Below are 23,914 nucleotides of genomic sequence, written 5' to 3' on the forward strand. Positions count from 1 at the left end.
TTCTTGATCAGCCCTTTAATCTCCTTCTGTTCCTCTCTCAACTCATCCCCATATCCATTTTCAAAAGCCTTCTTCTTCCTGTTCAGTGCCTCCTTGATTTATTTTGTGACCCATGGCTTATTGTTTTTCATTTCAACGTTTTGCTTGGCATCACATTGTCAGTACAGAAGTTAAAATAATCTGTTATTACATTCAGAAATACTATTCAGATCCTCCCCCCAATCGTCTATAAATAGATTCCAATCTGTACCTTCAAAACAACTCTGCAGTGCCTCTCCAGCTTCGAGTGTCCATTGGTGAATCACTGTCTGAGTGATGCGTTACCTCTGGACCAGTGGGCTGTATTCTGGTAGCAGCTGGATCAGGTTGTGGTCAGACTGTCCTAGCAGAGGCAGAGCAGTCGAGCAGTAGGCATCATTCCTATTGGTGCAGAGAGGGCCAATGGTCTTGTCCATACTGTTTGAGGGTAGGAAGTGTCACGGACAGCAAACATTGAACTTGTCATTGCATCTAGTTGGCAAGCATGTGAATGATTTGTGTCTGGAGTGTATGGTTGATGAAACGTTGGAGCATGTGTTGTTATATTGTTGTCAGCATGTTGAAGAGAGGGATAGATTGAAGTGTAGGGTATTTGAGGTTTGATGGAGTCGGGGGATTTGGACTGGATTTGGGGGATGGGGAAGGGTCTATTAGAAGTTATTAGGGCTCTTTTTGATTTTACCTACAGAGTTAGGTAGGAGGATTGAGAAATGTTGTAAACCGTGATTGACCACACACTCCAGCACAGTAGGTGGCGGCATGCACCGTTAAAGTTTGTTTGTGGACCGCCAATATATCATAGAAGAAGAAAAAGAACGGAAGTTACGTAAGGCAATTTCTGCTCGCTGTTGAAACAATCCAGAGTTTTTTTTATTATAGCTCAGCGATCTAGGGCAGAGACCACATCAACAGCAATTAATCTGCGTTTTGAGAAGCAGTAAGGTAAGAGATACTGAAAGGTCAAGGTTTTGGGATTTATTTCACAATGTTAATCACTTGTATAAGTGTCATATCAGTGTATGTTCTTTGGATTTTACGAAGTAAAAGTATCGTGCCATTACACACCTTTTAAATCGTGGCGTGAATGTCAAGCAAGGTCTTCATGTTAGCTACTTGTGCTGGCTAGCTGGTTTCCCTCACTCTTGTACAATCTCCTTTTCTATCTAGCTAAATTTTACCGTTTTCATATTTTATATTATCTCTCAGGCACGAGTTTACCTATCGTAATATCAATCGGTGACTAAGTGGCAGATGTCATCGAATGTGTGGTGTTGATAACTTGGCTCACGCTTTAGGAAATGAAATGTTTGCCATCCAGTGTTTGGAAATTAAGGAATCACGTTAATACATTTCTAATCCAGTCTATTGACATTTGAATGTATACTGGGGTCGGACAGGCTTCCTGTATAGATTAAGACACTGCTGAGCCGGCACAAGATATGGCTCGGAAAACACTTGTACATAGTTTGTGGACACCCCTTCAAATGAGTGGATTTCGGCTATTTCAGTCTCACCCATTGCTGACAGGTGTATAAAATCGAACACACCGCCATGCAATCTCCATAGACCAACATTGGCAGTAGACCAACGTGGCACCGTCAAAGGATGCCACCTTTCCAACAAGTCAGTCAAATTTCTGCCCAACTAAAGCTGCCCTGGTCAACTATACGTGGTGTTGTTGTGAAGTGGAAACGTCTAGGAGCAACAATGGCTCAGCAGCAAAGTGGTAGACCACTCGAACTCACAGAATATGACCGCCGAGTGCTCAACCCCATCAAACACCTTTGGGATGGATTGGAATGTCGACTTCGAGCCAGGCCTGATCACCCAACATCATTGTCCGACCTCACTAGTACTTGTGGCTGAATGCAAGTCCCTGCAGCAATGTTCCAACATCTAGTTGAAAGCCTTCCCAGTAGAGTAGAGGCTGTTAAAGCAGCAAAGGGGGGACCAACTCCATATTAATGCCCATGATTTTGGGATGGGATGTTTGACAAGCAGGTGTCTACATACTTTTGGTCATGTAGTGTACCTCAATCCAGGGATGAGAAATTGAATTGTTCCCAATTGTTACACAAAAGATTGAACGACTGCTGTTCTCGTCCTCATGCTAGCTAGCAGTAGCTACAGCAGACATTATGGAATGGCACTTCACATTGAACAACAAAGGAGCTGATTGGCTCCTTTGTTGACACTGCCATTAAAAAATGGCTGCTGGTACTTCTGCTACCTAGAATGAGGATGAAAAGGGCAGTTTTCCAGAAAAACTAGCAGTCGTTCAATCTGGATTGATTTATATTTTGAGCCATATCTCACGCCGGCTCTGCATTTTATTGGTCACGTGGTAAGCAGATGTTAATGCGAGTGTAGTGAAATGCTTCATCTAAACAGGAAGCCTGTCTGACCCCAGTGCAGCTGGAAGCAAGTGTAGGGTCAGAATAATATATTCTGACTACTGTTGTGGAAGATTGGCTGACTGTCATGTTTGCCATTTCTTAAAAAGAGGAGATGCACATTTGCCTGGCTACCAAAACTCCTTGCTCTGGGCCAAACGCTACGCCACGCCCATGGAAGTTAATTTCTTCTCCGCAATGAGTCTGGATCTGAGTACCTCCCCGATGATTTCTAGAACGCAAACGCGTTCTAACCATTCTAATTGGTCCCTGAAACTAATGGCTTGGGCAAGAGCCAGAACACGTGGGTAAAGCCACGTTTAGAAAATTAACAATTGGCTTTGATACTGTGATTGGTACAATTGCTTATGACTTTTGTATTGTAAAACTCCTCATTTTGACCACCACAAACAATGGCAGTCCCAGACTGAAGTATGTGGCGAACTTAGAGCAGCTGAATTTAGTCAGGCAAGATGCCCATTGCTTTAATGTCATTAATGCTAGTTGTGTGATGACTGCGTTGCAAAATCTAAACTACTGCACCTTTTTCCTCATTGATACTCTTTATACTCTTTGGTAATTTCAGATCGTCTCTCTAGACACCATGGGTCGCCACTTTGGAGATTTGGCCAAGATCAGGCACGTGATCACCTACAGTCTGTCCCCCTTCGAGCAGAGGGCTTTCCCCAACTACTTCTCTAAAGGAATCCCCAACGTCTGGAGACGATTCACATCGTCTGTCTTCAAAGTTGCTCCACGTAAGTCCTCCCAGAGTTCACACGTTGCTTTCTGGGAAGAACCAGGCAGGATATTCCCATGTTATAAAACATCTCCATCCAAATTCTGAAGTCTTTTTTTTTTTTTCTCTCCCCATTTTCAGATCTGTTCTAGTCTTGATAAATATGGCCTCATGTAGGCCAAATTAGACCTCCACATTAAATGATTTAATAAGACGATGTCCAAGGGCATTCCATTGTGACAGCGTGCGAGATAAGTCATGGTCCAATGACGACCTGCCAGCAGCGTCTGAAGCTACATCCATAATTGGTAGAATGGTTCACATTGGCGAATCACCGTTTGCATCGCTGAGCAGTGACCAAGAAACTATTAAATTCAGTTTAGATGTTACTCCCTCACCAAATCTAAATATTGATTCCATGTCTTATTCTCATTTTGCCCACGCAAGGGTCTGTTTCACATCTGTTTGTCTTAATCAACCTCACAATATGGGCACCATGCTGCCTCAGACAGGAAGTAAAGGAGACGTGTCTGCAGAACATTGGCATCCCATATTAGCTTTTGATTTGGTCAGGGGGTAGGTATCTGAACTGGATTTAATATCTTCTTGTTCAGTGATTTTAATTGTTTTATTTATTTGTTAATATATATTTAATTGCCAAGTCAGTTAAGAATAAATTATTTACAATTAAGGCCTACCCCGGCCAAACCCTCTAATCAGGACAATGCTGGACCAATTGTACGCCGACCTATGGGACTCCCGATCACGGCCGGTTGTGATACAGCTCTGGATCGAACCAGTGTCTGTAGTGACTCCTTAGACTACTGCGCCACTCTCCAATCGGAACCGTTCTACTGATTTTATGGGTGTAGCTTCAGACTCTTCAGATGCAGGTAGTCGGTTGAAAGAATCTTCTCAATGTGTAGTCGGTTCGCTGTAGTTGGATCGCTGTGTAGGAGCTTTTAGACTGTTATGCTTCCGAAAGCCATGTCGATTGTGACTTAGTCTACGAGAGTGGTGCTCTGAGGCACATTGTAAAGACCTCCCATTACAATTTCTGTCTGCCCATGTATAAAATCTCTGACTCTTGGGATGTTTTAAATGGCCTAACTAAACATGCATTGCTTCTTGTATCTTTCAGTGTATGCCTCCCGAGCCACATCCCTGTTTTCAGTCGCTAACCGGTCTTCTCCTGTTCTTCTCTTCCAGCTATGATCTGCATGTACCTGACATACACCTGGGGCAACCATGTCCACTCAGAAGGAAAGAGGAAGGTTGCTGCCGACTACGAGAATGAAAAGTGAAATGAAGAGTCCCCCCCCTGTTTAAACCTTCACTGTATGTTTCGTCAATAAAGATAATATTTATCAGATTAGCTATTTTTTCTTCCTGTTTGTTCCCACCTCACCTGGATATCTGGGATGAATGATTTGCTGTCTTTCTGCCAGATAGGTCACTATGAAGAGATATAAATGAGTGACCAGTCATTTGTCACACAGTGTAAAGTTAAAAGTAATATTACACAGCAATGAGGGTACTGCTCAACACTGCTAACAGGTCTATATAAAATACTGAACTATTTGATGTGGGCAATATCAGGCTGCACCTACATAGAGTGTAACACATGTGAAATGGCTAGCTAGTTAGCGGGGTGCGCGCTAATAGCGTTTTAATCGGTGACGTCACTCGCTCTGAGACCTTGAAGAAGTTGTTTCCCTTGGTCTGCAAGAGACGTGGTTTTTGGGTAACGATGCATCGAGGGTGACGACGTGTGCAGGTCCCTGGTTCGAGCCCAGGTCGGGGTGAGGAGGACGGAAAGCAAAACTGTTACAAGATCATTAATATCAAGTTTAATGCCATTGTTCTAGACGGCAGCCGTTGGGTCAGTAACCGAAAGGTTGCTGGTTTGAATCACCAAGCTGACGAGGTAAAAATCTGTCTTTCAGCCCCGAAACATTGCACTGTTCCTCGGTAAACCATAATTGTAAATAAAAATGTTCTGTTAACTGCCTAGTTAAAAAAAGGGGCAAAAATGAACCCGAGGATGAACATTGAGTATTTATTGAGTTAAATTTACCATAACATTTATTATAAAAAAATTAATAAAAGAAAATTCAATATATTTGGTAGCATGGAAAAATGTGTCACATGATCCAGAACGGTCCATAGAATGAACCCAGAAAGCATGAACAGTGCCAGACTCTCGAGACATCCGCGTTGCCTCCCATACTTCTCAAATTGTCCGCCTATGGGTCTAGTTTTTCAGACATATGCCATCATGCTCATGGGACTTTTATACTGAACTCCATGTTGAAGTGAGCTTGTTCGAAGGCATCAACGATTTGCCGGCGAGAAACGCACGCAGTTGCATCTTCATGAAACTAGGGTGGGGATAATGAATTAAACCAGCACGCACATTGATACATTCAGTTTGCGGTCTGGTCTGTCATATTTAGGAGTTAACTGTAAGACTATATTGTGCTTTTCCATAATATTCTCTGTTTGTTGAGTAACATTTCGCGAAGATGTCTGTGGTAGGATTCGATGTCGGGTTTCTGAACTGCTATGTTGCGGTAGCTAGAGCCGGAGGAATAGAAACTGTAGCCAATGAATACAGCGATCGATGTACACCGTAAGTGACATTTTATATTTTGTGTGCGTTATTCTGCTTGTTGTGAATTGTACATTTTCAACCGGTTTACTTCTAAAGGAATTGAGAAACAAGAGGGATGAGAATACATTTTGTGGCCTTGACAGACGGGGAGATGCGCTATAACATTAGCGGAGCAACTCACCAACTAACAACCAGGGTTGCAACAGCACGTTGCTAGTTAGACCGATCACCCCATGACTTGTAAAAAAACAACAACTAGCAATCGTTGTACTCTGTTTAGCTATTTTACTAATTAAACGATACGCCATTTGACTTTTGAAGCCTGAACTTGTATTCCTCACCTAACATCTTGAGTGTTTTCGAAGACAATTGTTGTCCCCAGTTTTAAGGGGTTAATTTTTCAATAAAGTATGAATGGGCGCATGAATGCTACTTGGAGGAGGCCTGCAATCTCTTGACATCAGTGGACTTGTTCATAGGAATCATGTGTATTCTGACTTGTATTATTAGCCAGCTAATACAACACATTTAGATGGGCAATTGTAACGCTACTGTGTTATTCTTGCTAGCGCTGTTATCTTATTAAGGTGAGCCCTGTGAAAACAGACAAGCATTTTAGTGATGTTTATTCCGCTGTCATTCTTTCAGAGCATGCGTGTCATTTGGACCACGGAATCGATCTATTGGTGCAGCTGCAAAAAGCCAGGTATGTTTTGATAGAGGGCGACCTCTACTTGATAATTTATTTGACTAGTGACACATTGAGGGTGTGACTCTTCTAGCAAGTTCTATGGTTTTGTGCTTATGCATAGAAATAGGGATTTCATATCCAGGCCAATATTTATTTACCAGATGTAACTATTAAAAACATTAGAAGATCGTTATACATTCATACCCTCAAAGGACTCTAAATAAAACCATAGGGTCAATTTTGGCCGTTATTTTTCACATCTAAAGTATTTGATAAGGGATTTCAACTATTCCATAATTTATAATTACTCCTTCCCCATTAGGTTGCAAATCATTACATTGCTTTTTTAATGTGAGATAATTATTTATTGTGCATAAAGCATCGCGTTCTTTCCCTGCTAATCTCATATCAGGTCGTCACAAACTGCAAGAACACAGTCCAAGGGTTCAAGAGATTTCATGGCCGGGCGTTTTCTGACCCGTACATCCAGAGTTTGAAGTCCAGCCTGGTTTACGACCTGGCACAGATGCCTTCGGGCACCACTGGCATCAAGGTGAGGAGAGAGAACAGAGATCTGGCTGAAAGGGTGGGACATGTATGAATAGGCCTGATGGAGAGATGGGTCCTTTTTAATGATTAACAGATTACTCATCATCCTTGTCTAATCTGTAATCAACAAATATATATTGGTTGTCTATCCATCTGTCTTTGCTGGAAAAGACTTTTCATGTGTTTATTCTGTATTGTACTCGACCTGTGTGAACCCTAAAATCAAGCAATCGTTTACAATGACAACTGGTGTCTGTGTGTCCATTAGGTGATGTACATGGAGGAGGAGAAGGTGTTCAGCATTGAGCAGGTCACTGCCATGCTTCTGACCAAGATGAAGGAGACAGCTGAGCATGCACTGAAGAAACCCGTGGCTGACTGCGTTGTCTCTGTGAGTCAGTCATACTGCTGCAGCTCTAGAGAACAATACATTTCATAGCTGACAGATCTCCATAAGCCGGGACAAGTATGCTTTATTTGGTACAGCACAGTTGACAGATTAGTAGATCAGTACATGCATACAGGACTGTTCTCATGTGATTATTATTATTTGACCATGATGGTCATTTATGAACATTTGAACATCTTGGCCATGTTCAGTTATAATCTCCACCCGGCACAGCCAGAAGAGGACTGGCCACCCCTCATAGCCTGGTTTCTCCTCTGGGTTTTGGCCTTTCTATGGAGTTTTTCCTAGCCACCAGGCTTCTACACCTGCATTGCTTGCTGTTTGGGGTTTTAGGCTGGGTTTCTGTACAGCACTTTGAGATATCAGCTGATGTAAGAAGGGCTATATAAATACATTTGATTTGGGAAAAAAAATGATTTGAGTATCAATTTGCTGTGTGCTAGTGTGCACTGGGCGCTACACTTTACTAGAAGGACCAGGAATTTGGTCACATGTTAAACTGAGTTTGGACAGTTAGACTAAAGACCAGATATGAAAAACAAATTGTGGAATTGTGTTTCTACACCCGCTGAGTATTTGCATCCTGTGCTATCCTCCGCAGGTCCCCTGCTACTACACGGACGCCGAGAGGAGATCAGTGGCAGACGCAGCACAGATCGCTGGACTCAACTGCCTGAGGCTCATGAATGAGACAACCGCAGGTATGGAGAGAGCTGTTGTTGACCCCTAACAGAGTTACTGTAGCTATTTAACTCAACCGCACCTTATTATTTGATAATAAGGTGATATGCTGTTTCATAATAAATCGTGATTATACCCATCTTTCTTATAGTGGCGTTGGCGTATGGGATCTACAAGCAGGACCTCCCTCCACCAGAGGAAAAGCCCAGGATTGTGGTGTTTGTAGACATTGGACACTCTGGATACCAGACCTCTGTCTGTGCCTTCAACAAAGGCAAGCTGAAGGTGAGTGTGTTTTATCAGGAGGCTATGAGGGTCATGCTAATTCTACAAATTTAACAGTTTTTACTGAAATGTCCACAAAAGAGTTACAGACAACTTCAATAACCTCTTGGCTATTAAACAAAACAAGTGCTGTAGGGCCCAGAGTTGTTCTGGTCAGGTCTCATGGGCTCAGGGAAAAACTCCCGGCCCTCATAATTCATCTTTGCTCATATTCTTTTCTTTTTTTTTTTAAATACCATTTTCTTTTCCCTCAGATCCTTGCGACGGCCTGCGACCCGGAGCTGGGCGGGAAGGACTTTGACGAGATGCTGGTGAGACACTTCTGTGAGGAGTTTGGGAAGAAGTACAAGCTGGACGTGAAGACCAAGCCCAGGGCTCTGGTCAGGCTTTACCAGGAGTGTGAGAAACTCAAGAAGCTGATGAGCGCTAATTCCTCAGACCTGCCCCTCAACATCGAGTGCTTTATGAACGACATTGATGTGTCCGGAAAACTCAACAGGTATAGTGTTTTGTGAGTCTATGAGATTGTTGTAATCTCAATTGAGCACCTCCTTGATGTGTTCAACTGGTAAATCTTACATGATCTACAGTACTAGATATGAGTCATTATTTTTTGTCTTTGATGCAATTACCAAATGACAGTTATATTGTAAGTTTAGTGACACCGTAGAACACATTGTGGTCCTTGAAATCTAATGGCTTTATCACAGAAATGTGCATATTGATGATGCATACATATGTAGGATTTAATTTGACTAGTTTCTTACAGCAGGACAATAATCTTGCCACAACATAATTAATGGACATTTTTTTAGTCAGGGTTGATATATTTTTAGTTAGGGAAAATCAAGTCTGACATTTTTAATTGGATATTACAAACTTTTTAGGAGCCTTTTTTAAAACCTTGAATGCACTATAAACAAGTTTCCTGCAACAACAGGGTGATCAAATTTAGGTCCTATGTCTGCATCTGAATTTTATCTAGGGGTCAATTTGAGGAGATGTGTGCTGACGTTCTGGCCAGAGTGGAGGCACCACTGCACAACCTGATGGAGCAAGCCAGTGAGTATCGTAGGTTTGCATATAGCTTGCTTGAATCTTAGTACAGAATTTATCTTTGTATATAACATTGAGCATTATCTGTGTAGGCATTGACTATTGTCTTCATAGCATTGAGTTATGTCAGGTCTAATTGGTACCTTCCTTCCTGGTTCCTGTCCAATCAGAGCTTAAGAAGGAGGACATCTATGCGGTGGAAATAGTGGGCGGGGCCTCCCGTATCCCGTCTGTCAAAGAGAGGATCAGCAAGTTCTTTGGGAAGGAGCTGAGTACCACCCTGAATGCTGATGAGGCCGTGGCCAGAGGATGTGCCCTGCAGGTCTGATGATCTCTCTCTGTTTCCCCCCCTCTGTTTCCCACCCTCTGTTTCCCCCCCTCTGTTTCCCACCCTCTGTTTCCCCCCCTCTGTTTCCCACCCTTTGGATATCCAGGATTAGCTTGCACAGCAAATTAAATAAGAAAACTAAAGTTAGCCTCCAAACGCTTCTTTTACTATTATATGTCAATATTGGAGTACTAATGTTCATGATTCCAACGTTTGTACATGTGATTCTTACCAGTAGACCCTAATTCAGTGTTGATTTCTACTGGAGTATGGTGAATGGAATTATTGTTTGCCTCGCTGCTAAGAATTTCCCCTGTCTGTCTCCTCAGTGTGCAATCCTGTCCCCTGCATTCAAAGTGCGTGAGTTCTGCATCACAGACGCAGTTGCTTACCCAATCTCTCTGAAATGGAACTCTGCTGCAGAGGAAGGCTTGAGGTAAACTACAATACATATGTTTCGTTAATTATCACCTTGATTTATAGATTTTTTTTTTTGTGTGATCGCTTCATTGTAGTTATTTTACTGCTAGTAAACTAGACTGTCTGATTGTGTTGTTCATTGTAGCGATTGCGAGGTTTTCCCAAAGAACCATGCTGCGCCCTTTTCCAAAGTGTTGACTTTCTACCGGAGGGAGCCTTTCTCTCTGGAAGCCTACTACAACACCCCCAAAGAGCTGCCGTACCCCGACCCCACCATAGGTATGCACACGGCGTTGAATCCACTATGAACAACGCTCCCGTGGGTCCTTTTCTGTCTGCAAACAGTATCGTCTGTAGAAACATAGTCAGTCATGCATCCTAGCAGCAGTATCGTCTATAGAAACATAGTCAGTCATGCATCCTAGCACCAGTATCGTCTGTAGAAACATAGTCAGTCATGCATCCTAGCACCAGTATCTTCTATAGAAACATCGTCAGTCATGCATCCTAGCACCAGTATCTTCTATAGAAACAGTCAGTCATGCATCCTAGCACCAGTATCGTCTGTAGAAACATAGTCAGTCATGCATCCTAGCACCAGTATCGTCTGTAGAAACATAGTCAGTCATGCATCCTAGCACCAGTATCTTCTATAGAAACATCGTCAGTCATGCATCCTAGCACCAGTATCTTCTATAGAAACATAGTCAGTCATGCATCCTAGCACCAGTATCGTCTGTAGAAACATAGTCAGTCATGCATCCTAGCACCAGTATCTTCTATAGAAACATAGTCAGTCATGCATCCTAGCACCAGTATCATCTATAGAAACATAGTCAGTCATGCATCCTAGCACCAGTATCTTCTGTAGAAACATAGTCAGTCATGCATCCTAGCACCAGTATCGTCTATAGAAACATAGTCAGTCATGCATCCTAGCAGCAGTATCTTCTATAGAAACATAGTCAGTCATGCATCCTAGCAGCAGTATCTTCTATAGAAACATAGTCAGTCATGCATCCTAGCAGCAGTATCTTCTATAGAAACATAGTCAGTCATGCATCCTAGCACCAGTATCGTCTATAGAAACATAGTCAGTCATGCATCCTAGCAGCAGTATCTTCTATAGAAACATAGTCAGTCATGCATCCTAGCAGCAGTATCTTCTATAGAAACATAGTCAGTCATGCATCCTAGCACCAGTATCTTCTATAGAAACATAGTCAGTCATGCATCCTAGCACCAGAATCTTTTCAAAAAGGCTTGTGGACTACAGTTTGCAATATGAAACTTCTATAGAAACATCGCCAGTCATGTCTATAGAAACATAGTCAGTCATGCATTGACTTGCAGTATTCTATAGAAACATTCATTTTGTAAAAAAATAAATATATAACTGTTTTTGCCATGTGTCTGTAATGCAAGTTTCCCCCTATGGACAATACATTATAGGCCAGTTTGTCATTAGTTTTTCCTGTGAAATGTACCAACTGTGTGCCATTACCACCTTATTTCCTATAGGTCAGTTTGTGATCCAGAATGTGGTGCCCCAGGCGTCTGGGGAGAGCTCCAAGGTCAAGGTGAAGGTGAGGGTCAACATCCACGGCATCTTCAGCGTCTCCTCAGCATCGCTGGTGGAGGTCCAGAAGACCGAGGAAGGAGAGGAGCCCATGGACACAGAACAGCAGGCAACACCAGAGAAAGAGGAAGAGGTGATTGTTAATAATCATATTCTTTCAAATTGAATACAGGATTTTAATTTTTACCAAAGTGTCTTATTCAGTACACAGACAGTTAACTTTGTACATCATTGAAAGATAGGCCTACAAATGCTCTATTAAACTATACCACCTGAGGAAGAGGAGGTCCAGTTCGGTACACTACTATATTGTGATGACACTGCTACCTGGAAGTCTGTCTGTCATTGGCCAGAGATGTGGTGTTAATGAAGTGACCTGCGCTCTCTGCAGGGCAACATGCAGACTGACCAGGATGAGACAAAGGCCCAAGGAGATGGACAGAAAGAGACAGAAGAGGAGGAGAAGACGCCGCCGGAGAATGTTGAAATGGAGGTAATATAGAATATTCCGTTTTATGTCCCGAGACGTTTCACATCTATGATCATTACTTTTATGGTAGTGGAGCACTGCAGTATGTAGAGGCTTAGACAAAAATGAGTAGCCTGGTCCCAGATCAGTTTGTGTTGTCTTGCCAACGACCAGCTGACCAGACAGAACAAACTCATCTCGGAGCAGGCTGAAGAACGCTTACCAGGAGTGAAGAGCACTATTTTATGGATATTTAGTTTCAATGATGCTGTTTCCCTCTCCTCTCTCCCAGACCTCCCCAGAGGAGAGTAAGACAGAGAAGAAGTCTGACCAGCCTCCCCAGGCCAAGAAGCCCAAAGTCAAGACAAAAGTCTTGGAGCTTCCCATCGAGAACAGCCCTCAGTGGGAGCTGGCCATCGACATGCTCAACCTCTTTGTAGAAAATGAGGTAATACATTATTATCTGACGTCTATGGGATTGTTTTGTTCACCTATTGTGTTTCTCCTTACTGCTGTCCTCTCTGTCTGTTATGTCATTCTGTATTGTATTCATCAGGCTGTTGCTATATACTTGTCTTTTACATGTTTGTCTCTCTCTGTTTTGAGCCGTGCTTAAAAGAGTGTTCTGTGGTAACTTGAAGTGGTTGATTGTTGTCTGGTTTCAACAGGGTAAAATGATCATGCAGGACAAGCTGGAGAAGGAGAGGAACGACGCTAAGAACTACGTGGAGGAGTATGTGTACGACATGAGGGACAAACTTCACGGCAGGCTGGAGAAATTCGTCAGTGAAGCTGTGAGTACTGTGGCCTTCCAACTGTCTGAAATCGGCTTCCCATGAAACACAAACGTGTTCGATAAAGGGGATACTTTGGGATTTCCACAAATGAAGCTCTGACTACTTCCCCGGAGTCAGATGAACCTATGGAAGTAGAAAAATGGCTCAATGCCAAAATCCTGAAGTATCCCTTTAACAACAATATATAAAGGGCTTTTTATAATACTGTAGATCAGGATGGTCTTCTCTGTAATATGTTCATAACAGTATGTTGACTTTGACTGTTGTAGGATGGGATACCCTGTTAATAACTATGCTAATAACTGTCTGGTAGGATGGGATACTCTGTCATTCACTGTGTTAATAACTGTCTGGTAGGATGGGATACCCTATCATTCACTGTGTTAATAACTGTGTGGTAGTTAAGGACAGGGTATCCCATCCTACCACATAGTTATTAACATAGGATGGGATACCCTGTCCTTAACTATGTTAATAACTGTCCTTAACTATGTTAATAACTGTGTGGTAGGACCGGGATATCCTGTCATTAACTACGTTTTTGACTGTGTGGTAGGACCGGGATACCCTGTCATTAACTACGTTTTTGACTGTGTGGTAGGACCGGGATACCCTGTCATTAACTATGTTTTTGACTGTGTGGTAGGACCGGGATACCCTGTCATTAACTACGTTTTTGACTGTGTGGTAGGACCGGGATACCCTGTCATTAACTACGTTTTTGACTGTGTGGTAGGACCGGGATACCCTGTCATTAACTACGTTTTTGACTGTGTGGTAGGACCGGGATACCCTGTCATTAACTACGTTTTTGACTGTGTGGTAGGACCGGGATACCCTGTCATTAACTACGTTTTTGACTGTGTGGTAGGACCGGGATACCCTGTCATTAACTACGTTTTTGACTGTGTGGTAGGACCGGGATACCCTGTCATTACAACTGGAGGACACAGAGAACTGGCTGTATGAAGACGGAGAGGACCAACCTAAACAACAGTACATCGACAAACTGGCTGTGCTGAAGGTAAACCTTACAGTGTTATACACTGTTACTATAGGCCAGTTTCCCAGACCCTGATTAAGCCTAGTCTGAGGTAATGCTTTCCGTTTATCATTATGCGTTGAGGTTTTCGTCTCTCTCTACCGCACCTGCTGTCTTGACCTCTGAATGCTTGGCTATGCCAATTGACATTTACTCCTGAGGTGCTGACCTGTTGCACCCTCGACAACCACTGTGATTATTATTTGACCCTGCTGGTCATCTATGAACATTTGAACCTCTTGAAGAACAATCTGCCCTTAATGGCCATGTACTCTTATAATCTTTACCCCGGCACAGCCAGAAGAGGAATGGCCTCAGAGCCTGGTTCCTCTCAAGGTTTCTTCCTCGGTTCCTACCTTTTCTTGGGAGTTTTTCCGAGACACCGTGCTTTTACATCTGCATTGCTTGCTGTTTGGGTTTCTGTATAAGCACTTTCTGAAATTAGCTGATGTAAAACAAAAAGGCTTTATAAATTGATTTGATTGGTTGAAGCTTATCTCCCTACCATATCTAAGCCAATAGGACACCAATGTCAATGAAAATTGACAAATCAACTTGATTGGAGGTTCACAACACACTCTCTGCCTCTCGTCATGAGCCGTCCTGCCGTTACAGAGAACCACATACCGGATTTTTAACAGGGTCATTAGCAATTGAGTTTGAAAGTGTTTTTTTGCTCCCACCTCGCTCAAATTCTAGGCGTTGGATTAAAACGAGACTATAGCTTCCATACAGTGACCATTTGACTTAAAAACATTTTTTGAATTGACTTAGTTTGTGCAACAGTTTCTATTACATAATGTATCTCTCTCACGTGCACATTTCCGTCCATTAATAGGAACCATTTTTTTTTTGTAGGATTTCTGACCATGCTAATAGATTTTCAGCTGAATTATCTCAGAATTCAATCTAACTCTGTTGCTCGGCAACAACACAGCTGCTGCTGCCTGCAACAGGCTGCCAGACATGAAAGTAGCTGAGGACTAAACTAGGCTACTATAGATAGCTTGAATACCACCACATAGCTAGTTGAGGTTAAACAATCAATGCAAACACATATATATTGATTCATTAGCTAGCTAAAGTTTACCTAGTCTGTTTGAGAAGGTTTGAATGCTAAGCATCCTGCATACACATTGTTTAATGTTCAATAGACCAACATAGATACTCTAGTAGGTCAAAGCTGAATGCTGGAAAACCTTGGTAGAGCATGGGTGGAGGAGGCATTGTGGTGCTCATGTGACTTTTCTTTTTCGGCTTCAGACCAATGCTTACTTCTCACTTAAAATTGTATTTTATTTTTTGTCATTGTGAGTTAAAGTTCTGTCAAGTCAATTGTTGTGTCCTGCAAATTTCTGTTACATTTCGACGAAGTCAGGTGAAAGACGCAGCATCACGCTCTCTGAAAATGCCTAGCCTTCCTCAGTCTAGTTCTCAACACAGTTCAGATGGGTCAGCTGAGCCAATGTGCCTGACATGAGTGTCGTCTGCTGTCTCCAGAAACTGGGCCAGCCTATCCAGGAGAGGTACATGGAGTCTGAGGAAAGACCCAGAGCCTTCGATGACATGGGGAAACAGATCCAGATGTACATGAAGATCGTTGAAGCTTATAAAACCAAGGTACCCCTGCCCTTATACAGCCACGGTTCCCCTGCCCCTTATACAGCCACGGTTCCCCTGCCCCTTATACAGCCGCGGTTCCCCTGCCCCTTATACAGCCGCGGTTCCCCTGCCCCTTATACAGCCACGGTTCCCCTGCCCCTTATAAGCCGCCCCTCCCCTGCCCCAAGGTACCCCTGCCCCTTATACAGCCACCCTCCCCTGCCCCTTATACAGCCACGGTTCCCCTGCCCCTTATACAGCCGCCCCTCCCCTGCCCCTTATACAGCCTCCCCTGCCCCTTATACAGCCGCCCCTCCCCTGCCCCTTATACAGCCACGGTTCCCCTGCCCCTTATACAGCCACCGGTTCCCCTGCCCCTTATACAGCCACCCCTCCCCTGCCCCTTATACAGCCACGGTTCCCCTGCCCCTTATACAGCCGCCCCTTCCCTGCCCCTTATACAGCCACGGTTCCCCTGCCCCTTATACAGCCGCCCCTCCCCTGCCCCTTATACAGCCACGGTTTCCCTGCCCCTTATACAGCCGCCCCTCCCCTGCCCCAGAGTTCTAGAAGTAACCCGATACATTTTGATCATAATGCTCCACAGAACTACAACAATCATTCTAAGCCATTTTGCAAATATCAGAAGTTGAGAATGGTTGCATTTCAGGAATGACCAAATGTGTATTGTATTATGCTACTAAATGGATATAAACTTTATTATTATTATTACTGGACTGCTGCAATGGACGACATCTTTATTCTTTGCGTACCCCAGGAGGAGCAGGTACAACTGAGAAATCATAGAAATACTACTAGTAGTAGAAATGTAGTATAGTACAGTCACTAATGCTAGAATGCACCATTGTCAGATGGCGTCACTCCTACGCGACCCTCAGTGCGGAATCAACTCATCTGACGTAAGACAATGAGAATACACGAGACTAGTTCTGTTAAAATGCAGTCCAGTTCACCAATCCTATTGTTACTTCCTACAGATACCTTCATATTCCAGTGTAGCAAGTTTAAAAAAATATTCACAGCAATTCTAAAACCATTTGCAGATATCCCAAAGCTGTAAAAGCAGTTCGTAAGTTGCATTTCAGAAACTGACCAAATATGTATGTAATATACATGTTGTTACACTTTGTTACAGAAGACTACATCTTGGGGTTTGAGGGGGCCGATAGCAGAAGTTGTGTTTCAGGAATGACCAAATGTGTTATGTATGTCAGACAGTTCCTTGACTTGTCTTTCCATCCCCCAGGAGGAGCTGTATGATCATCTGGACCAGGAAGAGATCAACAAGGTGGATAAGATGGTGAACGATGCCATGATCTGGATGAACAGCAAGATGAACCAGCAGAGTAAACTGAGCTTGACTGTGGAGCCTGCTGTTAAAGTCAGAGAGATACAGGACAAGACTAAGGTGAGACTCTCTACAGTACGGCTCACTCTCTACAGTACGGCTCACTCTCTACAGTACGGCTCACTCTCTACAGTACGGCTCACTCTCTACAGTACGGCTCACTCTCTACAGTACGGATCACTCTCTACAGTACGGATCACTCTCTACAGTACGGCTCACAAATCAGACTTAAATCTTGCGAAGTTAGATTTGTTTTGGTTTGTTGCATTGAATAGGGTCTGATATAACGTTGATTAGATCACAGATAAAATGTTGAGCTATCTAGTGCAAACTAATGGGGCGGACTCAGTGAAGTTCAATGTCTTGCATCTCTGCCCTGCGTGGCATTTCTTCTGCGCGGCATTCCTGTATGAAGTGCGCGGGCGGGCATGTGCGCAGATTAGAGGGAACGTTGCTTGCAACCAAGCTGTACTGTGAATAATATTGCATTTTAGTCATGAATATCATTATACTATTGTAACAATGCGTGCCAGCCTTCTGCTTCTCATCCAACTCAACATTACTTACACATGATCCTGTGATATGCTTGTAAAGTTATTCATAGCATTCACTCTTTCTCCTCAATAGGAGCTGTACTCCACCTGCAACCCCATCGTGACCAAGCCCAAGCCCAAGGTGGAACTGCCAAAGGAAGACAAGGCAGGGGAGCAGAATGGACCAGTCAACGGACAGGAGAAGGCCCCAGCAGAGGGCACCGAGAAGGGGGCCGCCGACAGCACAGGCAACCCTCCCTCCACGGAATCCACCAACCCTAGACCTGACATGGACCTTGACTAAGCAGACGGACAAGCAGCAACCAGTGTCTCCTCTACCAGGGGCTGTGTCTTCATTTGAGAGTAGTCTCCTTCCCATGTTTCCTTGTCGTCTTCCCCTTTCAGATCTGATAGGACTGGATAGATGAGTTCACCGAAAGCAAAAAAACAAAACTCTACCTGCATGGTCTACCAAAAGGCATGCTGGATATATTAACTACAGTACTGTAGCACATTGCTCATGTCTTATCTAGCTTGTCAGATCTGTTGCGGTCAGGAAGGAATTAACCAAGGCAGCAAGGGAAGGAGGCAAAGGCAGGAATGAGACGCTGCCCAGATGTACCAGAGCTGCTAGTGAAGTGTAAACTCCTTGCTTGTCTCAAATGGCATCCTATTCACTCTATCGTGCACTACTTTTGGCCAGAGACCCTATATGGCCCTGATTTAAAAAGTGTACTATATAGGGAATTGGTGCCATGATGTTGCCATTCACTCCACTTGTCAATGCAGGCAGCATTCTGTAATTTCGGCACATTGATCCCAGTACCTGATGGTGTATTTCTGCAGCCAATAGCATGTCCATTCTTTTTTGTTTTTGTTTTGCTGAAATAAAATTTAAATAACCAACTGCAATAAGCCTGTTTGACGATGAGCGCTGTATCATGGTATTTATTTCTGTTTTGTGCTCTCTATAACTGTTCCGGGTCATTGTCACAATTGAAGTTTTAATAAAGTTATTGAAAACCGCTTCACGAGGCCCTTATTTCAACATTATAGAGGAATGAAGTTTAATTCTCACAGGTTTTGACTGAAACGACTCAATATCGCCACCTGGGCTATATAATGACTGTATGGCTATCTAAAGACGTATCCCCCCCCCCCCCCTAATTTCTTATGCCGTTAATGAAAAATGAATCTCATCTGTCAAATAACTGGACTGCAGTTATTCAGAATAATACGCTACTTTAATTATAAACTAATGTTCTATTACACACTTCAAGAAGACCTAATTCATCCTAATCAACATACAGCGTTCCAGTCTGAAACAATACTTTCGCTAGAACTTGCCCTGCTCCGGTTCGTGCCTGCTGCTTGCGGTAAGTTGGTTAATGCCTTTGTTTTTCATTTACTCTCTGCACAAAATAAGATGGCAGTAAAATCTACGTCACTACAGACCCTGATTCGATTCCAGGCTGTATTACAACCGGCCGTGATTGGGAGTCCCATAGGGCGGTGCACAATTGGCCCAGCCTCGTTAGGGTTTGACCGGGATAGGCCGTCATTGTAAATAACAATTTGTTCTTAACTGCCTTGCCTCGTTAAATAAATAAAAATGAAACATTACCATCGGCCTCTTTTTGATATGCACGATGACGTTTTCAAGTAAAGTGGTTCCAACATTTCCATTCCATTCATAGCGCGGACAATGTATAGTTGGATTTGGTCTACTCCCCCCTTCAATTCACGTAGGGAAACTTTAGTACATCTTCCGGCTGCAAGTGCTCACATTTTATGAGTCTAAAGTCTGCTTTAGGTGGAGAACAAAAAGAGCTTCAAGAGTAGTTCGTTCTTGTACATTAACAGCTGTATTCACCATCCAAGTTTGCATTTAACTCAGGACCATGAAGCTGATCATTCTGAATGATTATGACCAAGTTGGTGAGTGGGCTGCCAAGTACATCAGGAATAAAATCATTAACTTCAACCCTGGACCAGACAGATTCTTCATTTTAGGACTCCCCACGGGTAAGCAAGCTGTTGATTCTACAGTGCACGCCCTCCTTTCCTTTGTACAATTAATGTTGTGCTTATAATAATTGTGTAAAACAAACAGATTACCGACCATTTCGAATCCCACCGTACCTTCTCCGCTATGCAATCTGGTTTCAGAGCTGGTCATGGCTTGCACCTCAGCCACGCTCAAGGTTCTAAACGACATCATAACCACCATCGATAAAAGACATTACTGTGCAGCCGTATTTATCGACCTGGCCAAGGCTTTCGACTCTGTCAATCACCACATTCTTATTGGCAGACTCGACAGCCTTGGTTTCTCAAATGACTGCCTCGCCTGGTTCACCAACTACTTCTCTAGTAGAGTTCAGTGTGTCTAATCGGAGGGCCTGTTGTCCGGACCTCTGGCAGTCTCTATGGGTGCGCCACTGGGTTCAATTCTCAGGCTGACATCAATGATGTTGCTCTTGCTGCTAGTGATTCTCTGATCCACCTCTATGCAGACAACACCATTCTGTATACTTCTAGCCCCTCTTTGGACACTTAACTAACCTCCAGGCGAGCTTCAATGCCATACAACTCTCCTTCCGTGGCCTCCAACTGCTCTTAAACGCTAGTAAAACTAAATGCATGCTATTCAATCGATCACTGCCCGCACCTGCCCGCCCATCCAGCATCACTACTCTGGACGGTTCTGACTTAGAAAATGTGGACATCTACAAATACCTAGGTGTCTGGCTAGACTGTAAACTCTACTTCCAGACTCACATTAAGCATCTCCAATCCAAAATTAAATCTAGAATCGGCTTCCTATATCGCAACAAAGCATCCTTCACTCATGCTGCCAAACATACCCTCGTAAAACTGACCATCCTACTGATCCTCGACTTCGGTGATGTCATCTATAAATTAGCCTCCAACACTCTACTCAGCAAACTGGATGCAGTCTATCACAGTGCCATCTGTTTTGTCACCAAAGCCCCATACACTACCCACCATTGCGACCTGTACGCTCTCGTTGGTTGGCCCTCGCTTCATACTCGTTGCCAAACCCACTGGCTACAGGTTATCTACAAGTCTCAGCTAGGTAAAGCCCCGCCTTATCTCAGCTCACTGGTCACCATAGCAGCACCCACTCATAGCACGTGCTCCAGCAGGTATATCTCACTGGTCACCCCCAAAGCCAATTCCTCCTTTGGTCGTCTTTCCATCCAGTTCTCTGCTGCCAATGACTGGAACGAACTTAAAACATCTCTGAAGCTGGAGACTCACATCTCCCTCACTAGCTTTAAGCACCAGCTTTCAGAGCAGCTCACAGATCACTGCACCTGTACATAGCCCATCTGTAAACAGCCCATCTACCTACCTCATCCCCATACTGTATTTATTTATTTATCTTGCTCCTTTGCACCCCAGTATCTCTACTTGCACATTCATCTTCTGCACATCTACCATTCCAGTGTTTAATTGCTATATTGTAATGGCCTATTTATTGTCTTAACTTACCTTATTTTCGCTCACTGTATATAGACTTTTGTTCTACTGTATTATTGACTGTGTTTAGTTTATTCCATGTGTAACTCTGTGTTGTTGTATGTGTCGAACTGCTATGCTTTATCTTGGCCAGGTCGCAGTTGCAAATGAGAACTTGTTCTCAACTAGCCTACCTGGTTAAATAAAGGTGAAATAAAAAGTCTGTATAAAGACATCAACATTGATTTATTTGACGTGTAAAACTACAAATATTTTTGTTGAAAAAGCAATGCATATTAACCATAATTATTCCTCATTGTACACTCCAGGAGGTACTCCTCTGGGATGCTATAAGAAGCTGATTGAGTTTTATAAGAAAGGAGAGATCTCTTTCAAGTATGTCAAAACGTTCAACATGGATGAGTATGTGGGTACGCTTCACCTTTGCAATACTTCTCTATTTCACCTATTTCTACGCCATACAGTTTCAACATTCTCACAGCATGAGAAGCCATACAAAACTGTGATCCCTGTTTTTTAAATCTGGCAGGTATTCCTAGGAATCACCCAGAGAGCTACCATTCCTTCATGTGGAATAATCTCTTCAAGCACATTGACATCAAATCAGAGAACACCCATATTCTGGATGGCAACGCTGCCAACCTTGTAGAGGAGTGTGATTCCTTTGAGGAGGAGATCAAAGCAGCTGGAGGAATTGACCTCTTTGTTGGAGGTAGGTAGGGAGGACAATGATAGGATGGAATTTAGTATATTGATTCTATTTAATCTACTACATTCTAAAGTTGCTGTGGCAATTGACCTCTGTTGGAGGTAGGTAGGGAGGACAATGATAGGATGGAATTTAGTATATTGATTCTATTTAATCTACTACATTCTAAAGTTGCTGTGGCAATTGACCTCTTTGTTGGAGGTAGGTAGGATAACAGCGATGATGTCAAATGACACAATAGCAACTGCTCAATCAAACAGGCAGACACACCCATGCTGGATTTAAATTAGAAGTTCATAGTCTTGTTCTAACATTGTTGCATCATAAAAATATGTTTTTGTATCGTGTGGCACGTACTTTTTCAAAGACATTGTTGAAGAAGCTAAGAAACACCACAAACACAAACCAGTTCAGGAAACAACACATAGAAAAAAGAAATACCAAAATCCAACAAATGTAACCCACCCTGTCTGTCAGGTATTGGACCGGATGGCCACATTGCCTTCAATGAGCCAGGCTCCAGTCTATTGTCCAGGACCAGAGTGAAGACCCTGGCTCAGGACACCATCCTGGCCAACGCACGCTTCTTTGACGGAGATCTGTCTAAAGTACCCACCATGGCTCTGACTGTGGGAGTGGCCACCGTCATGGATGCCAGAGAGGTTAGAGATGATTTCAAGATGTCTGTCTTTTGTTTCTGGTCTGTCTTTGCATGGACAACTGGTCCCATTACAACTCCTATACTTATTAAATGATGAGAAAATGAGGCTGTAACACATGGCCTTACGATGTCCCCCAAATACTTTTACTGCTTTATTGTAACGATGTAATGACGGTCTATAGCAATGTAATGTCGGTCTATAGCGATGTAATGGCGGTCTATAGCGATGTAATGGCGGTCTATAGCGATGTAATGGCGGTCTATAGCGATGTAATGGCGATGTAATGGCGGTCTATAGCGATGTAATGGCGGTCTAGCGATGTAATGGCGGTAATGTCTATAGCGATGTAATGGCGGAGCGATGTAATGGCGGTCTATAGCGATGTAATGGCGGTCTATAGCGATGTAATGGCGGTCTATAAGCGATGTAAATGCGAGCGATGTAATAATGGCGGTCTATAGCGATGTAATGGCGGTCTATAGCGATGTAATGGCGGTCTATAGCGATGTAATGGCGGTCTATAGCGATGTAATGGCGGTCTATAGCGATGTAATGGCGGTCTATAGCGATGTAATGGCGGTCTATAACGATGATAATAATACATTATCTCCTTAATGTCTCCAGGTCATGATTCTCATCACGGGAGTACACAAAGCGTTTGCCCTGTACAAGGCCATAGAGGAAGGGGTGAACCACATGTGGACGGTGTCTTAATGTCTCCCATGATTCTTCAGCAGCACCCTCAGACTGTGTTTGTGTGTGACGAGGATGCTACCCTGGAACTGAGGGTTAAAACTGTCAAGTACTTCCGAGGTGAGGGTCTACTTACTTTACTAAAGGACTTGGTCCTCACAGTTCATTTCCTTCTTATGCTGCTTGCATGGCTTAGGAACAAGTGCTTCATCAGTTTTCAAATTCATTGTATTTTGTTTTATTATTGGCCTGGGAGGGATACATTATTTTCTTCAATTAAACCATAATTGAAACATAATTGTGAATAAAGTGGAAATCTGACTCACTTGACCTATTGTTATTTCTCCTACAGGGATGATGCATGTGCACAACAAGTTGGTAGATCCACTGCCTCCTAAGTAAGACGAGGGAGTCCCAAAAACATCTGTAAACCTGCAAGAACCAAGAGAACTGATGCCGTACTCCCCTGGATATGACAGCCGCCAAGGGTGGATGATCAATTGTGTGTGTTGTACCGTGGTTTATCTCAAGTTACAATTTATGTAACATAATAGTAAACCTACTTGTAGTGGGCTACATCGAGTACATTGATTATAGAACATAAACCAGTGTGATGTGACATCACTGACAATTCAAGTTTCTTAGCTACATTGTTAAATTTTTAATACAAACTTGACTTTGAATGTATTTCAATGAGAGTTATTTGAATAAAATAACTTTGACAATGAATCTATATTTGTTACATATT

General features: G+C 43.1%; 2 protein-coding genes and 1 pseudogene across 5 annotated transcripts; all 3 read left to right on the forward strand.

The window, feature by feature from the left end:
- Positions 1 to 870: 870 nt before the first annotated feature.
- Positions 871 to 4,546, forward strand: LOC135545503 (cytochrome b-c1 complex subunit 8-like). Its single transcript, XM_064973138.1, has 3 exons — positions 871 to 981; positions 3,019 to 3,190; positions 4,381 to 4,546. The coding sequence occupies exons 2-3, from the start codon at positions 3,037 to 3,039 to the stop codon at positions 4,473 to 4,475; spliced, it is 249 nt and encodes an 82-aa protein (XP_064829210.1). The 5' UTR covers positions 871 to 981; positions 3,019 to 3,036; the 3' UTR covers positions 4,476 to 4,546.
- A 947-nt stretch (positions 4,547 to 5,493) lies between these two features.
- On the forward strand, positions 5,494 to 18,621 carry LOC135545504 (heat shock 70 kDa protein 4-like). 4 transcript variants are annotated; one of them, XM_064973139.1, is made up of 19 exons: positions 5,494 to 5,803; positions 6,434 to 6,491; positions 6,889 to 7,029; positions 7,294 to 7,416; positions 8,036 to 8,135; positions 8,267 to 8,400; positions 8,655 to 8,899; positions 9,386 to 9,471; positions 9,627 to 9,778; positions 10,114 to 10,220; positions 10,350 to 10,483; positions 11,726 to 11,922; positions 12,175 to 12,276; positions 12,545 to 12,700; positions 12,921 to 13,046; positions 13,966 to 14,073; positions 15,592 to 15,711; positions 16,961 to 17,122; positions 17,690 to 18,621. In XM_064973139.1, the coding sequence occupies exons 1-19, from the start codon at positions 5,697 to 5,699 to the stop codon at positions 17,897 to 17,899; spliced, it is 2,568 nt and encodes an 855-aa protein (XP_064829211.1). In that variant the 5' UTR covers positions 5,494 to 5,696; the 3' UTR covers positions 17,900 to 18,621. The 4 variants fall into 4 exon arrangements, with proteins under 4 accessions (XP_064829211.1, XP_064829212.1, XP_064829214.1 ...); XM_064973140.1 differs by having other exon boundaries at positions 11,726 to 11,916; XM_064973142.1 differs by having other exon boundaries at positions 5,495 to 5,803; positions 9,386 to 9,462.
- Positions 18,622 to 19,346: 725 nt separating this feature from the next.
- On the forward strand, positions 19,347 to 23,899 carry LOC135545505 (glucosamine-6-phosphate isomerase 1-like; annotated as a pseudogene).
- Positions 23,900 to 23,914: the final 15 nt, after the last annotated feature.

This window comes from Oncorhynchus masou, chromosome 9, assembly GCF_036934945.1.
Source record: "Oncorhynchus masou masou isolate Uvic2021 chromosome 9, UVic_Omas_1.1, whole genome shotgun sequence".
NCBI classification, from domain to species: Eukaryota; Metazoa; Chordata; class Actinopteri; order Salmoniformes; family Salmonidae; genus Oncorhynchus; species Oncorhynchus masou.